Source organism: Eupeodes corollae, chromosome 3, assembly GCF_945859685.1.
Source record: "Eupeodes corollae chromosome 3, idEupCoro1.1, whole genome shotgun sequence".
Classification (NCBI taxonomy): Eukaryota; Metazoa; Arthropoda; class Insecta; order Diptera; family Syrphidae; genus Eupeodes; species Eupeodes corollae.
Window position 1 is genome coordinate 11,199,785 of NC_079149.1, and position 17,328 is coordinate 11,217,112.

At 30.3% G+C, this 17,328-nt stretch overlaps 1 protein-coding gene across 1 annotated transcript in view; it reads left to right on the forward strand.

Moving 5' to 3' along the window:
* The first annotated feature begins 1,110 nt into the window (after nucleotides 1–1,110).
* The window catches only part of LOC129952338 (epidermal growth factor receptor), a 171,824-nt gene continuing 155,606 nt past the window's right edge, over nucleotides 1,111–17,328 (forward strand). Inside the window, exon 1 of the mRNA XM_056064875.1 lies at nucleotides 1,111–2,824. Coding sequence (XP_055920850.1) covers nucleotides 2,683–2,824 — 142 coding nt within the window. The 5' untranslated portion in view covers nucleotides 1,111–2,682. The remainder of the gene's footprint in view (nucleotides 2,825–17,328) is intronic.

The window sequence follows — 17,328 nt, forward strand, 5'->3', positions numbered from 1 at the left end:
TTACCATAGCAGTTTGACAAAAAGGTAAACATTTTGGTAAACCCTAAATATCTTACGAACCAGAAACGCTAGAGACTTGAATTAAATTTTATATTATATATTGTAACGAGATATCAAAGAAGTATAGTTTTTATAAATCTACGACTAAAATATGATTTCATTTCCAAAACAATTTTTGCAACGAAGAATAATATTTTTGACATCTGATTAAATTTTGAGAAAAATCGAATTGACAGTTTCTTTTATAAAAAATAAAAATCTAAAAAAAAACATTACTCAAAGTTGGTAAAAATTGAATATCGATTCAAATATCTTTTCAAAAACTCAAAATTTACTCTTCAAACTTATTTGATCTTATAAGAAATAATGTTCTCAACATTCTAAAAATGTTGAGAAAAATTGAATTGACAGTTTTTTTACAAAAAATAAAAACTTAAAAAAAATTAATAAATGTTGGTAAAAATTGATTATCGACTCAAAAATCTTTTCAAAACTTTGAGATATTGACTTTAATTTACTTTTATCTTTCAAAAATTCTTGTTGTCAAAATTCAGTAACATTTTAAAAGAAATCGAATTGATAGTTTTTGTACAAAAAATTAAAAACCGGAAAAATTAACAAAACTTGGTAAAAAATGATTTTCGACTCAAATATCTTTTCAAAAATTAAAAATATTGGATTCAAACTTATTTTTATATAAAAAATTAAATCTACAAAAATTGTACTCAAATTTGGTAAAAATTTACACGAGTACATATAGAAAAACTTTTAAACAAGACAAATCGACAGACGGGGGATGGGAAGTTATCAGTTTGGTTCGCATCCCAGCCTCTTTTTTGAATTTGAAATCAATATTGGTTCTTGAGAAACAGACGATATAAAATCTTTTATTTATATTTTAGGGACCCTTAAACGTCGAGAAATGTCAAAATGTTCAATATGACAAATCGGAATGATATGTAAAACTTTTCATACTTTAACTCTAGTAATCATTTTTTAAAAGCATAATTTTTTTCAAAGTATGTTTCAAACACTCAAATAACTCGACAGCACTGAACTCAACATGCTCTTCCAAAAATCCCTCACCATTATGTTCTCTTAATTTCTTTTTCTCTTCTCGCATGGCTTGATTTTGCCTTTCAGCCAGCAGAGAGCACCATCAGCCCAAGCCCCGAAGCGGCAGCGTTCACTCGTTTAGTTCAGTTGGTCTCGAGTTCAAGTTCTACAACTCTTATTTTTGTTGTTTGTATCTTTCGGATTCTTTTGGTTTCGTTTCGTATTGGTTTTCAGCTGTGTTTTTGTCTTCATGCTGTGTGTTGAAGTTCATTCTTCGTTTCAGAGATTCAAAAATTTATAGATACAGATACATTTTTGTTGTTTCTCTGCAAAACCCGTAACGTAAGCCTTAAGCCAAGCGGTCAACAAGCACTTGTTCAAAGAGATTTCTTGTGAACGGACGAAGACGGACGAACGTTAAAAACTACGTGCGGCGGGTGCAGGATTTTATTTGATTTAATTTTATTTAAATTGTTTTTTATTTTTAATTTCAAATACGGCTTCGAATAACAATCTTTTGTTTAAATATTTAAATTTTTTTTCAATGAGTATTGTTGTAAAATTTCAAAACAATTACGATCGTTGATTTTTGTGTCACTAAAAACTTCTAGTTTCGCGCGGACTTTCGACTGCTGCAACTCCAACAGCATCGCAAATATTGCGTGATTCACGCTCGGGTGACATTGTTTTCTTCTACAGTTAAATAATATTTATTTGATTGTTTTTTTGAAGTAAACAATAAAAATTAAAAACAAATAAAAAACATCAACAACAATAACAAATAACAAATAACCGATCGCGTTGAACTGTATAACGAATCGTTTAAGTTACGTGAAGATATTCCGGGCAGGTAAAACCCCCTTTTTATCTTTTTATTGTTTTTCTTTTGCATTTGCAATAATTTATTTTGCGAAATCATCGTTTTTATTTGTTTTTTAAAGATTCAAATCAAGAATATACTCAGTGAAGTTTGTGTTCAAAAAAGAAAAAAAAATATCAAAAATGTTCAAAACCTTTATTCAAATGCAAATTGTGCCGAGTTAAAGATACAATTTGTACTTGTGCTGACCTAAACAATCTTATAGATATTCTATTGGAAAATCAACAAGTGTGACCGACAAAAACGACGCTTTAAAAACTTAAAAAATTATATACAAAATCTCAAATATCAACACAAAAAATCGCAAGACGCGCGCGTTTTCAAAAAAAGAAAAACAAAGTTAAATAAAATTATAAAGCGAACGATAAATCTATATATCGACGAATGCAAAAGTATCTATAGATAGTTTCTTAAGGGCAAACAACAAGTGGTTATACCAGTTCTCTTAAGAGACGTATAGTGGCTCTGTGTAAATTCCCACAATTAATTCTCTAGATATATTTTAACCAATAATAAATTTATTCATTCATTAAATCAAAGTTTAAAGCAAAAAAAAAAAAATGATACAAATATTTGCATAATGTATCTTAAAGATAGAAAAGTATCTAAACATAAATAAACATCATTTATTAAGAAGAAAAAAGAAATCTAAAAGGATATAAAGTGTTTTAAAATTTCGAAGGAAAAAATATCTTTTATAAATAAGTGAAGTGAATTTCGAAACAGAAAAATAATAAGCGAAGGGAATGATAGAATTTTCAAAAAACAAAATGGATATCTCAATTTGGCGACTCTGGATATTTTGGATAATTTTACAGGCTCTAGTCAAACCAGGATATTTGTCTAGTGCAACATCAGCAGGATATGTTGATGATGGTGACATGAAAGGTGAGTCTTCTTTATCTTTTTTTTCATCTTCCCAGGCTTAAACTAGATCCCTGATTGATTCCATCGATGAGATTATTAATATTCTCATAGTCCTTTATACATTTCTGAATTGATCCTGGCAAAAGGACATGTCAAAGAAAAGAAAAACAAATTTGTTTGCATTAAAATGAAGAAAAGTGCATCTGTCTGGTCGTCGTCTTCTTCGTTTTCGTTAACGTCGGTCGATGGTGATGATGAATTCCCTAGTCGCACCCTTGAACAGGTAAAATTCCCAGGTAGATATAATTTATCAGGTAGTTTTATATCTTATATAAGCAAAAGGTAGTTAAGTATTTTATATACGAGTATGGTTACTCAAACCTGCCTGAAGCCTACCTTTGCCTACCTGTCTATCTGTCTGGGCTGTCGTAGTCGTAGTCGTTCACAAAAACAAACGATTTTTGCTTTCTGCTCATTCATGGGTTCTATCCGTTTCCATAGCTTCGGTTTTGTGTGTAATTTTGTTTAGTTTTTATTTTTTCAAAGAGCTGGTTTTTATACCCATGTTAAAGAAAAAAGTGTTTGAAGACCGACGAACGACCAGACCATGGATGAATAAAAACTCTGCAGGCGATTTTGGGTTCAGGTTCTCGCAATTCAGTTTCAGAATTCTCAGATACATGAATGTAGATAAATTAGGCAAAAAAAAGGTACCATGGATAGCTAAGAGCTGCTGAAGCTATTTACAAACAACATCAGGTCTCAGCTCGAGCTCAGAGCTCATTCAGACAGCTCAGCTCAGATCAGCAATATCTAGAGAAAAATAGGAGTCAGGTAGGTAAAAAAGGTATACCTATGAGATTGGTAAAGAGAGATAAATGCGTTAATTGCATAACCGAAGCGAACTAAAGTTGCATCGATCTGGCACTATCTAATAAGGTAGGCAAGCGCATATAGATTGCAAGTTGGGTAAAGGAACCTACAAAAAAATAAATAGTGACAGACTTGACTTCGATCTAGGCATAGGTAGGTAGGTAAGACCTGAAGACCGATGATGATTTAAAAAAAATTGCAAATATGTTTTTGTGTAGATACCCATTTATCCAAAGTTTCATACAACTTACGATAATTTACTGGCTTATTTGATCAAGGGGGTTTTTTGGGGGGCCTATTATAAAGAAGTAGTTGAAACTATTTTTATGTGATAGCATTTGGCGTGGAAACAGATTTTTGTTTTTGTTCAAGTTAATCACTTTGCAAAGCAATTTAAATGAGTTACATTTAATTTGTTGTTGTTATTTTGTTTTGTTTGGATGAAAAGCTAGGAGAACAAGTGGCGCTTTGATCATGTAATATAATTATTTTGGAATTGTATAGATTTCTATAGAGAAAAGTCATTGAAATCACGTTCAAATACTAAAAGTTAGGCACTTAATAGATTAGGTAGGAAAAATAACGTCGTTGGACTTTGAATGCAACCAATAACGTCAATTAAGTGACTTTTTATCTACATATTTTATTTATTTTTCCAATAAGTTGCGTCATAATAAGATTGTTTTGGTTTTTCATAGGATATTTAGAAATTACATTGGGATCATAGGAATAGAGCCTACTGATATGATACAAAATGGTCTTTCGTGATTGCAATATCTCTAGAAATATTTGAATACTTCCCTTCGAAACAGTTTTTAAATGCTTATAACACTTGGTTGACAAGGTTATGATCCTGACTCATTCAATAGAACTATTTCGATTCGTTTTGATTGCTTTATTTCAAATCGAGATTTAAAATCACTCTACTACGGCGGGTTCTTGAGATATTGCATTCGAACGATCAAAAACAAAAAACGTGCATAATTGTTTCTGACGCTTTTCAATCAGGTTCGTGCTGGTTTTTGAACTCTTTTGAATTCACCATAAATCTTAAAGAAAAACGGAACAGTTTATAGTAAAACGGTCAAAAAAAAATTATACATAAAGAAAGTCGATTTTAAAGTAAAAGGTACACATATAGTTTTTGACATATATTGAAAATTATAGTTCAAAACACATAATTCAAAAACTTGAACAGAAAGTAGAGTTTTAAGTTCGTATTTGAAATCAGCACTTAAAATTTAATCCAAAACGAATTTTTCCTAACCTATGGAAACATTAAATTAGTCAAAATCAAGGGTCTTAACCAATAAAAATTTCCCCAAGCAGGAAAGATACTAAAATGATATAAGAATAGTATTTAGAAGGCAACTTACCGTATTTAGAAGGTCTCACTTTGTATCTTTAAAAACACCATTTTTTGAGGTTTCAAACGTTTTTAAATAGACAAAGTTCAAAAACATAGAATGGTAACAAATTTAAAATGTAAAATTCAAATTCAGGGCAACTGCATCCCTTAAAGATTGTGCTTATTTGTTTGTGGCACAGAAGAGAACTTAATAATTTGTTATTGTCTTTGTATCTTATGGAAAAGAGAATATTGAAATCAGTGCCAAAATAGGCCAATTACAAATTTTGTTCCCGAATCATTCACGTTTAATTTTCTAAAAAAATTAAAATTTTCAGAGTAAAAAACTCACTAATTATCTGAACACGCTCCAAATAGTAATGACAGTTGATGTTTAACTCAATCTAATGTCATTTCTGATTGCAAGTGTCACAATGACAGTTTTAGTTTTGAAAAGAAACCAGGAGATCTCACAAAACTTGGCAGATTTCAAAAACATTTATTTGGAATAAGAAATAAAAATACAAATCATATTTTCTGTAAGAAAAGGAGATAAACTGTCATTAATATTGTGCTTTGGGGTGCGTTCATTAATTTGCTATTTTGATGGCTCCATTCAGTAAACAACAATTAAAACGATTTAAGGCCTAAGAAAATTTTGAAACAGCTTTAATCTTCTTATAAGGGCGGTTAAATCAAGAGTTTGTTTCAATTTTTTACAGAAATATCTAATTTGAAATCACTATACCAAAAATCTGAACTTAAGGGGTGAGTCCACCTGAGAATTTTGGACAAATGGTTTTAAATGGTCACCTAACCCCTAAAAAATGTTGCCCCTAAGATTAATTAAGACCGAAAATACAGTATTTTTCAAACAATTTTAAAACAATTGAAACTTTAAAAATATGTATCTTGGAAAATATGTTTTCTTTTTCATAATTCATATGTTATTAAGGTAATTTTTTCAGGCTTCATGTGAACAAATATCATTGGGCAGGTTCAGCCAACTTCATTTGACGTCAACTTCATTCTTTGAACATAAATTTTGACCAAGGCTACTAGTTAGTTTATCAAGCGTCATGAATTTCAAATTCAGAACTATACTTCACAAACCTCTACTTTAAGTTCAAAGTACAAATAGTACCAACAAAATTACTGTTTTCAAAACATTTATTAGGTAAGCTACAAGTCCACCATGATTTGTATTTTATTGTATTTCCAAATTGAAAAGGAACCCTTTTACAGAAAGCGTTAAATAAAGTTGTGCAGAAAATAAATAAATCATAAAGTAATAAAGTTCAGCTTTCAGTTGAATGAAAAAACATTATCAACTGTCATTTTGATAGAAGTAGACTTGACTTGATTTTTCTTGACTAACTTTCCAGTCAACTTTCCATTAAAGTTACCTTAATTGGAAGGTAATAGAAACTTTCCTTACTTTCAAGTCCCTTATGTCGTCTGAACCTGCCCATTCAAATTATCATATTTAACAGATCTACCTGGCAAACAATTCAAACTGTCAAGATAAGTTGTATGTTTGAATTATAGTCGAAATTAAAACCAAAAAGTTGGCAAGAAATATAAATGAGAACATTCATAGCTGTTAAATCACAACTTATTTAATCTTTAAGTTTAGAATAGTATTTGACAGGTCTCTTAAGAAGAATTGGAAGTGTCAAACTTCTAAAGAAAAAGCGTGTGTTGTTTTTCGGCAGATAGATTCTTATTCGATATATCTGTCTTCAATGTTTTAGAGTTCATGACGTTTCAAAGTGACATTTACCATCTTACTAGAAAAAGTGTTGCCATGTTAAATTATAAAAAAAATCTTTTTTCTATTTGTTCTAATTAAACCTTATAAATGTGTAATCGCAAATTAAGTATCTAAGTTAAATTCACGTTCCACTTCAATTTAAGTATCAAACTTAATCAAAGTCACTATATTATTTGATAAATATAATCAACTACGAAAATAAAGGTACCTATATCTATCTTCATTATATTTTCAATGATATAAATACAAATATACAAAGTTTTGACGCGCTATATTAATTAGAACACTAGAAGTTTATTTATATCTTATCAACAAAAAAAAAGCCATTTCAATTTGTTTACAATAATTATTTGTTATTAAAAGGTTTACCTATGAGGTAACACATATATAAACCTACGTTTAAGTTTCCATGCATTAGGCTGTAGGTTTATCTGAATCATAAGTCACACCTCATATAATTTTGTTTTGGTTTTGGTTTTTATTTTTGTTTGTGTTTTATTTATATGAACAAATGCACACGTTCTTATCAAAATAATTTAATTTTTGATATCAAACAGAAAAAGCAAGATCGATGTTAGTCATAAGAATCATATAAGAAGACTCATTTCGATACACAAAGAAAAAGCTGATAAACAAAAGGTATACCTTCTATTTTTAACTCTTTATAGACAAATCAGGGTACAGCAAAAAGATAGTATCTATTCGCCTTTATAAGGTATCTTAGATTTTGCTTTAGCACTATCGAAGATTATTTTTTATTTTTAAAATATAAAGTAAAGTATAGTCGCTGTTAATGGCTATTGGAAAAATCTTAATCTATACCGTTATCCATTTCCTACTTTTTGTTTAAACAAAAATAAAACAACACCAAAATACCGACAAGTTTTATACTACATGTTTGAATCAGGTCCTAACCAGCAAATCCTGAATGAACTACATTACCCTTTTGAAATGAATAATCTAGATCATTTCCAAATACAGACGAATTTGGTTAAATCTTTTAATCGAAAAGAAAACCCAAAGCAATATTCAAGACCTATTCCTCTTGTATCATGTTACTCGATTTAAAGCATAAAAATGTCCATAAAATTAAAAACAAAATCAAATCTGTTTCTTTAATTTAACCATGCCGATTATAGAATCCGACGTATGTCTTGCGAATGATGGATTTGGAGCATCAAATGTCAAAATAGAAATTTGACACCCAACAAACAAACCTCCATTAAAGTTTAAACACAATTTGTCAAGAGTAAGTTTAACTGTAAAACACAACACTCTGTTTTGAAATTGTGTTAACACCTTCAGAAACGCCCACTTTGTATCGATTTTATCGATGTTTCGATAAATTTGATGCTTCTGTTTAATCACTATCACACTTTTCCATCTAAACCGTTTCGTTACACAAAAGCCTAAGTATAACGTTTTTTAAATGTCAATGTAAGTGGCTATAGCTTAACCAACTCTTTTTCTTTTTTGTATGAAACTGTGACTTGTCTTTTACTGCCTAGTCGAGACCTTCTACAAATTTGTGTATGTCTCTGCCTACGTCTGTTTGAAAAGGTTCATAAATGTCTGTCAACAGTTCCATTGTTAAACGGTATTTTAGTCTCAAAAACGTATCATTATATAAAATATATTTAATAAAAATACAATTCACACGCAACCAAAACCTACAACAAAGGTTTTAAGTAGGTTTGTTAAATAAAAGAAAAGGAAAAATATTTAAATTAAATAATTCCAGATGATGTTCATCTTATCTCAACATTGCAACTGCATTTCTTTTAAACCAACAAACAAAAAGGTACCTACTTATATTTCTGTTATTTTTTCACAGCGATCCACACTTTATAAGTAGGTATATTATGACAATTCTGAACTCTCCAAAAGGTTGATGCTTATATACATACATTTGCATTGTTTCTCAAGACATCATTATAATCTCTAGCATCAAAACTTTCTCCGCATAACGTTGTTGGAGTGGTAATTAAAGTCAAAGAAACTTTATTTTTTCTTCTTTAATATTTTAAAATGCATCTCATTTTTTTATAGATACTTTACCTCCCTTTAAACCTTTTTGAATGCAAATGAATCTGACATTTACACAGAAGCATCAAGATTTGGTTGGAGATTTCCATAAATTTTAAAAAAAAGTCACATTTCAAAAATAAAGTGGCACTGGCCACCCAAAAATAAACAGATAGAGATACTCATATATTTCTGTTAGGCTTCCTTTTTTTTGAATCGAAAATTTATAGATAGGTTATTCGAAGAGGAAAAGGTGGGTTAAATAAATTAATCTGATTAAGAGAGTCATTTCAACAAGGAAATGTGGATCAGAAATTAATTAGATAATTAGGGTCGAATGTTGAATAAGGACAAAGATATACTGTCAATGAATTTACATATTGGTATTTATGAGTCTTGTGGAGGTATAAAGAAGACATTAGACCCTCAAGTTAATTTTTTCAAAAATAATATGTTTTTGATGATTATTGACAAAGGGTTGATTTCGCCAGAAAGTATTCAGTTTTCCTTTTTCATGTTTTTCAAAGTTTTCTAATAAGAGGCTTTATTTAAGTATCTAGAAAAAGTGTTTTAGTTGCTTATCCAACGCTGATAACTTATTGTTTTTTGTAACAAGTCGATTTGTATACTTAAAGAACTTGAAGGACAGCAATATTTTTATGGAATGAACCAGCTTTGAAGTCAGTATCTTCCTTTGTTCCCAAGATATTAAAGTTAAAATTAAATGTTTAGTACTTTTAAGTTCTAGGTTTTGTTTTTGTATTTTTTGTAAGAAACTGTCAATTGCAATTTTTTTAATCTTTTACAAAATATTTAAAACAAAAATTTATAGATAAAAGAATTTTTAAATCAATATTCAAGATATTCAATATTTTTTACCATAGCAGTTAAAAAAAAGTGAACATTTTGGTTAACCCTAAATATCTCACGAAGTAACGGCGCTATAGACTTTAATTAAATTGTATGTTATATATTGTAACCTGATACCGAACTACTATATTTTTTGAAAAAATCAATTGAAAGTTTTTTTTATTAATAATGTTGAAGCACAAGCAGTTCATCAATCTATTATTAAATTTTTTTTTAAATAATTTTTTGAATTCACTTAAAATCTATTCTTAAATTAAGTTTTGACTTAAAACTAAATTTATTTTCAATTTGATATTTTTAATACTTAAACTTTAATTTAAATATAAAACTTAAAGTCCAAACTTGAATTAAATATTCTATAATGTAAATAAAAAATCATTGCGAGTATAGCTTAAAATGTCAAATACCTTAATTTGTACTAAAATTCTTAAAATTTCAAATTTGCCGCCACTAAAAACCATCGGCCATCTTTTAATGTAACAAAAAATGTACCTCCTAAAACTAAAAAACAAGAAAGGGAAAGGGAAAGAAGAAAATAAAAAAGGATCGGGCATTCAAGCACTGACCACCTTACCGAAAAGTTTAACTTTGTTTTTTTTTGCGTGCTCGTCGCTCTTTTTTTTTAGTTGAATTTTCCGAAGACTTTTTCAGTTTTGAAGTAAGTAGAATAATTTATTATCTGTGAACATTTGCTAATCAGATCATTCGCGATTGAAATCTTAGCAGAGCGAGTAAAAAAAGTTTTGCTCCTACAAATCAAAAACACAAAAAAAACAAAATTTGTCACCTCGAAAATTTTACAAATAAAAAGTCAAATTGACAGTTTTTTTATAAAAAAAATAAAAACCACAAAAAAAAAAACAATACTCAACGGTGATAAAAATTGAATTTCGATTCAATTATCTTTCAAAACTTTGAGATTATGACCGCCAACTTCTTTTATCTTATTAAAAATACTTTTTTTAACATTCGGTAAAATTTTAAGAAAAATTGAATTGACAGTTTTTTACAAAAAATAAAAACCTAAAAAAAATGTATAAAAGTGAGAAAAAATTGACTGTCGACTTAAATATCTTTTCAAAAATTAGAGATATTGGCTTAAAACTACTTTTATCTTTTAAAAAATGTCGTTGTTAACATTCAGTAAAATTTTGAGAAAACTCAAATCAACAGTTTTTTTTTATAAAAATACAAACTTAAAAAAAATAGTACTCAAAGTTGGTAAAAATTGTTTAGACTCAAATATGTCTTCAATACTTTGATTTTTTGGCTTTAAACTACTTTTATCTTTTAAAAAATATTGTCGTCAACATTCAGTAAAAATTTATTTTATAAAAAATAAAAAAACAAAAAAAAATACTAAAACTTAGTAAATATTTACTCTTACTTTCGACTTAAATAGCTTTTCAAAAATTAAAAACATTGCTCTTAAATGTTTTTTTTTTATTTCACAGATTATATTGATTTCGATATTCAGTAGTATTTTTTATAAAAATCTAACAGTCCGTTTTTTCATAAAAAATAGTACCCAAATTTGGTAAAAATTGATGTTCGGTTCTTGATATCTCTCAAATTAATTTCATTCATCCAATTTGTTTATATAAGAAATACAAAATTTTATGAAATGCTACTAAAATTGGTAAAATTTTGTTTCGACTAAAAATCTATTTAACAAAACTAGATTTTGAAACTAAGCTAACATTTCATTATCAGAAAAATGTTGTTGGTATTTTTGAAATTTTTAAGAATAATTCAACTGACAAGTTTTTTAACAAAACACAAAAACCTACAAACCTTTAAGCAAGGCAAATCGACAGACGTGATGGGAAGTTATCAGTGTGGGTTGCATCCCAGCCTCTTTCTTGTTTCGTGAATTGTTTGTTTTTACCTTTTTTATTTATAAATATTTCCTTGAGATTTTTTCGGTAAACTGAATTTTTGAATTTCTTTAAAAAGTCTGTGGTAAAAAAGCATTCACTCAATTTCAATGCGTTTTCAATATTTTGATGTTATTTTCAATAAAACTTAGTTTATTTGAAGTCGATAACTTTTGACTTGAGATATTGTCAACGAGAAAAATGGAGTCCCAATTTTTCTAAAACAAATGTACATATTTAGATTGTAGGGATCTTGAAAATTGAAGAGGCCTAAAAACTAAAAACACAACAATATCGGTCAAAGTGCAGCATTTGCAGAACTACACATTATATTCCTGTCATAAAATTTTGTATGATATCCATTTCTTCAATAACTTCGTGCATCCCATCTTTAAGGTCTTGAGTAGATTTTGAAGCACTTGATTTAGTCCTTATATTTCATGTACCCTCAAGCAAAAGTCTTAAAGTGTTAAATTACTAGTTCTCGATGGACATTTGTTATGCATGAGTTAAACCTAAATTTTAAAATGTCATTTCGTCATTAAAACTAGTATCGTACAATTTATAGTGAGAGTGTAGTTTTGATTGTCAAATGACAAAAGATGACATCTTCGAAAGTGACAATTTCCCAAATATCCCCCTATTCAAAATGAAACCTCCTATTGGAAAGCCCATCTTCTTTTGTATTGTAGACAAATTATTAGAAGCTTAAACATTGAATTGACTTTACTGCTTAACTATTATGCATATTATCGACCTAAGCTCGGATGGTGAACACGAACCTTAAACTCTAAACTTCGATTTGACTCTATAATAAATCAAGTTAAACTGGATCAAACCCTTTTGGATGTTTGGCTTGTTTTGTGTATATATTCTTTTCCTTTTAGTGCTTTTTTAAAATCCCCAAAATAACCATCTGTCACCTACGCCCTTGCACGGTGTTCTACTTAACTCAGTTTTTTGTTTGCAATAAACCAGTTTGGGATCTTTTGGCTTCAGTCTTGATGCAAACTCCATGCAAAATAATAAAATCACATGCATATCTGAAATACACCTTGGTTTATAAAAATGTATATCAAAAGAAGGTGCTTTATATGAAAGCAGGTGAGAAGGAACAAAATGCAACAACAATAAAATGCAGGTGTATATATCTTACCTTACCTTCCCTATACCTTTGCCTTTACCTTACTTCCACCATGGATTGGATACCTCTCTTATAACCAACCTTTATCTTTAGGTATAAATGGATATTCCCTTTTTTTGTTGCATTATGTGCATGCAGTGGCATCAATATGCAGCCATCATTGTTCTTATTTATTTTTTTTTTCGTTGTTTTTTTGTTATATACATATATACATATTTCTTTTCTTGCAAGATTGTGGTTTTCGCTTTTTCTTAGTCTCATTGAGACATCGATACTTCTTTTCATCCGATCTCAATTCAATGCAGAATTTTGCATCTTAATCCAAAAGAGGGAAGAGAGCATTTTGCAATCTTTTTATTGTGTTTTTTTTTGTTTGTTTATTCGGAGATGAAAATACCTACAAACAATATTTTACTTAATGTCAAATATAGATCGACCGGATTTATTTTTAAAGCTGAATTTTCATAATTCGTTGAAGTTTTGAGATTAAAAACAAAATTAAATGAATTTTTAAGAAAAATTGATTTATCAGTTCAGTGCTGGACCTTTCTATAATTTTAGGTCTGCATCAAATCCAAGATATTTTGAAGCGAGTGTATTGGAATCTCGATTTTTAAGATTCCGTTTTCGAAAATCCTCAAAAATGTTTAAAAACCTCTTTTGTAAATTTCAAAAATCGCTTTTTTTTATTACAAAACATTTAAATACGTTTTTTTCATTATTTTAAAAATTTAATCAAATTCATCAATCATCATCATCATCACAATGCAGTTGAAATAGTTTTTATTTATTCCATTTTCAATGAATCTAAATCGAAAAATAATTCAAAATTGTATGATTTTAAAAAAGCTGATCATGATTCCATAAAAACTTATTTAAACACAGTAGATTGGCAACATATCTTAAGCGTCTTGTATGTCATTCACAATAACATTTCAGTTTACCAACATATTTTCTTAAAACAATAAGGCAGTTCGCCGAAAATTCCACCTTACCAGATAGTGTCATAAATCCTCCAGTTCTTGAACGCGTAAATGATTCTATGGGACCAATCTTTTTTCGTACTCGAACTGTGGCGAGAGTTCTTAAAGATCTCAACATTCATAAATCCGCTGGCCCAGATGGTATCCCCGCTATTATTCTGAAGAGGTGTTCTTCCACGCTAGCAAAACCACTGCGTAAGCTTTTCCATCTATCCTATTCTTCTGGGCTCGTTCCGAGTAGTTGGAAAACTGCATTTGTTCAGCCAATTCCAAAAAAAGGCGAATCTTCTTCTCCCACAAATTACCGACCGATAGCACTAACGTCCCTTCTTTCTAAGGTCATGGAAACGCTGATTAATTATCAGCTTAAGAAATATCTTGAGGAACGGAAGCTTCTTAATGACCGGCAATACGGCTTTCGTAGCAATAGGTCCACTGGTGATCTCATGGTTCATCGCACCGAACAGTGGAACAGATCTTTACATCGTTTTGGAGAAAGTAAGATTATTGCACTTGATATTTCAAAGGCATTTGATAAAGTTTGGCATCTTGCTCTCTTATCGAAAATGCGTGCTTTCGGTATCGACGAATCTCTTCTTCGTTGGATTAGAAATTTTCTTTCGAACCGTTCAATACAAGTTGTTTTGGACGGATTCAAGTCTGAAACTCATAAAATAAACGCTGGTGTGCCCCAGGGCTCCGTTTTGTCTCCGACCCTCTTCCTCATTTTTATAAATGATCTCCTGTCTGCTACTTCTAATCCAATACATTGTTTCGCTGACAATAGCACTCTTAGCTTTTCATATTCGTTTCCAGACTCACAACCCTCCTCTTCGGATGTGGAACTGCAACGGCAAAATATGATTAGCTCATTAAATTCCGACCTACACAGCATTGTACAATGGGGAATAAAAAATCGTGTGGAATTTAATGCTTCGAAAACGCAATGCTGTCTTGCTTCGTTAAAGCGAGATAAACCGTCTTTGCCACTATCTATGAGTGGCACTTGCATCAACGAAACAGAAAATCTTGAAATCCTCGGAATGTGCATCAGCAACCACCTTTTGTGGAGCGATCACATACGCGACGTTGCCAAAAATGCCGCAAGATGTCTAGGTTTTCTGAGACGTTGCAAGAAATTTTTTTCTCCGTCTGATCTGGCTACAATCTACAAAACCTATATACGTCCGAAACTTGAATATAACTCTCATCTCTGGGCTGGTGCTCCAGTAACTTATTTAAGCCTCTTGGACAGTATTCAAAAAAGAGCTTTTAAAATGATTAGTGACATAAACATCATCAACTCGTTTACATCACTCGAACATCGACGCAAGGTTTCTTGCCTCACCCTTTTTTACCGTTATTTTAACGGACTATGCTCTAGTGAAATAGCCAGTTGCATTCCTCCCCTTAAACAATTTAACCGTAATACCCGCGCTTCTAGGAATGCCCATCAGTTTACCCTTGAGCCCAACTTCGGACGTACTATGAAGTACAGAGATTCTTTTTTTAGCCGTACTACGCGAATGTGGAACGCCTTGCCATGCTTTATCTTTCCCTGTCATTGCAATGTTCAGAAATTAAAAAAAAAAAAAAAACCTAATAATTTATGAATATTTTAAAAATTTTTGTCTATCACAGATGGAAATACGTTCTGAAGGTGACACTATTTACACTGATTTTTCAAAGGCTTTCGACCGCGCTTAACATAGTGTTCTCTTAAAAAAACTAGAGATATATGAATTTCACTCTCAGCTAATAATGTGGATAAGGGACTGTTTAGTAGGTGGAAAACAGGTGAAGAAAATTGATAATGACTTGTCTAAGCAAGTTATATATTTTTCGGGTGTTCCTCAAGGGAGTCACCTTAGACCACTTCTTTTCATTATTTTTATTAACGACTTACCATTACATCTTACTTTTGCTAAATGTCTTCTATTTGCTAACGATTTGAAAATATTCAGTTAATAATAACTTAATGGTGTAATTTAAATGGGATATATTTCAAAAATACGAAATGTAGCGTTGGTTGTGACATTTTCTAGGAATCACAGTCCACCCTCGAGCTCAAAATCAAATTTCTTACTTCTTAATGCAAATGAATAAATATATAGAAAATAAACACATACCAAAATCCGAGTAATTTCTATTGGTTCTTATCAATAACTAAACATTTTAAACCAACTTGCGTAAACCCCTTTTCTCTTTTTTAGAGATTCTTCTGGTTTTTTTTTAAACAAATTCAATATGATCATTCTATCACCTCCCCTTACTCTTACCATCTTTAAATTCTTAAAAAAATGGCTCCAGCCATACAACTTAAAAACAACTTTATTGGACCTTGAACTCTACCTTTCTCAGTCTATATAAAGGGTTTTCGAAAGATGACAGGTGGGCAGCCCTTTGAAACTTACAGAGTTTCTAGGAATCTATGGCCAAATATTTCCAGAGGTACAACAAAATTATTTTTGCAACTAGGTAGGCCTTAACTGTTCTTACTAATAGGTATCCCAAAGGGTTGCAACTCATTGGCCACCCAATGCCTTGAGTTAAATTCTTATGTAAATACAGCTTAGTTTATGAATTAAACTAAAAATATTAAAAAGATGCCAGACCCTCTTCTTTCGGAAATAATGAAAACCTATATCTCTTATACTTCCTGCTGATTGCATAAAAACTTTAATAATTTCATTTTTCCTGTCAACAATATACAAATCAACAAAACCACGTTTTAAATCCAGTCCAAAGCCCAAAGTCCATTAATTAACTAACTTAGAAATTATTTTTAACCCAAAACTGAAAAAATCTTGTCTACGTTGTCAGGTCAAAGAAAAATAAACCAATTCCAATTTTCATAGGTATTGAAACATTTCCACAAAAAAAATATGAATGGTTTGTTGCAATATGCAAACGTTTTCAAGTCAATTTACAACAACAGCTAGAAAAACTGATGACTACGTCCGATTTATTTAGGTAGAAAATATTATTTTTGTCGTCTGGTTCTTCAAAAAAAAAGTCTGTCTGTCTTTCATAAGAATTCGAAGAACTGAACAGGAAAACTCACTTTCGCAGGAGGAAATATTAAAAAAAAAACAACAAAAGTGGAACACTTACTTGATGACACTTAGAAATCATTTCCTGCCAAGAAGAAGAGGAAGAAGAAAAAAGAACAACATGAAATTTCGAAGTATTGAAAAGGTACACAAAATATGAAGAAGGAAAGGAAGACAAATATTACATCAAAAATATGTGTTCCTAAAGGAAATACAATCAGGATATTCAAGGATTGGAATTTCATGTTCTTTTTTCTTAATGAAATATTAAGTGGGACTTTCCTCTAGAACGGGATCTGCATGCTTACTTATTTATGACACATACATAAGTGCATTTGCATTCTATTTTTCTTAATGATTTTCATCGAATGGCGCGACATGGCACGTGGTGCGTTTTGATATCCTTGCACGATATACGCAAGTATGTCCTTTGTCTCAAATCAACCTCAATTTTAAAGTCTCAGTCTCAGTGTCGGAAAATGAATAGCAAGCAATTCAATATGGCTGCAACTTCCTCTTCAAACGAAACAACAACATTGAACACATCCCTTTTAACGGTTTCTATTGTTTAAACAGAC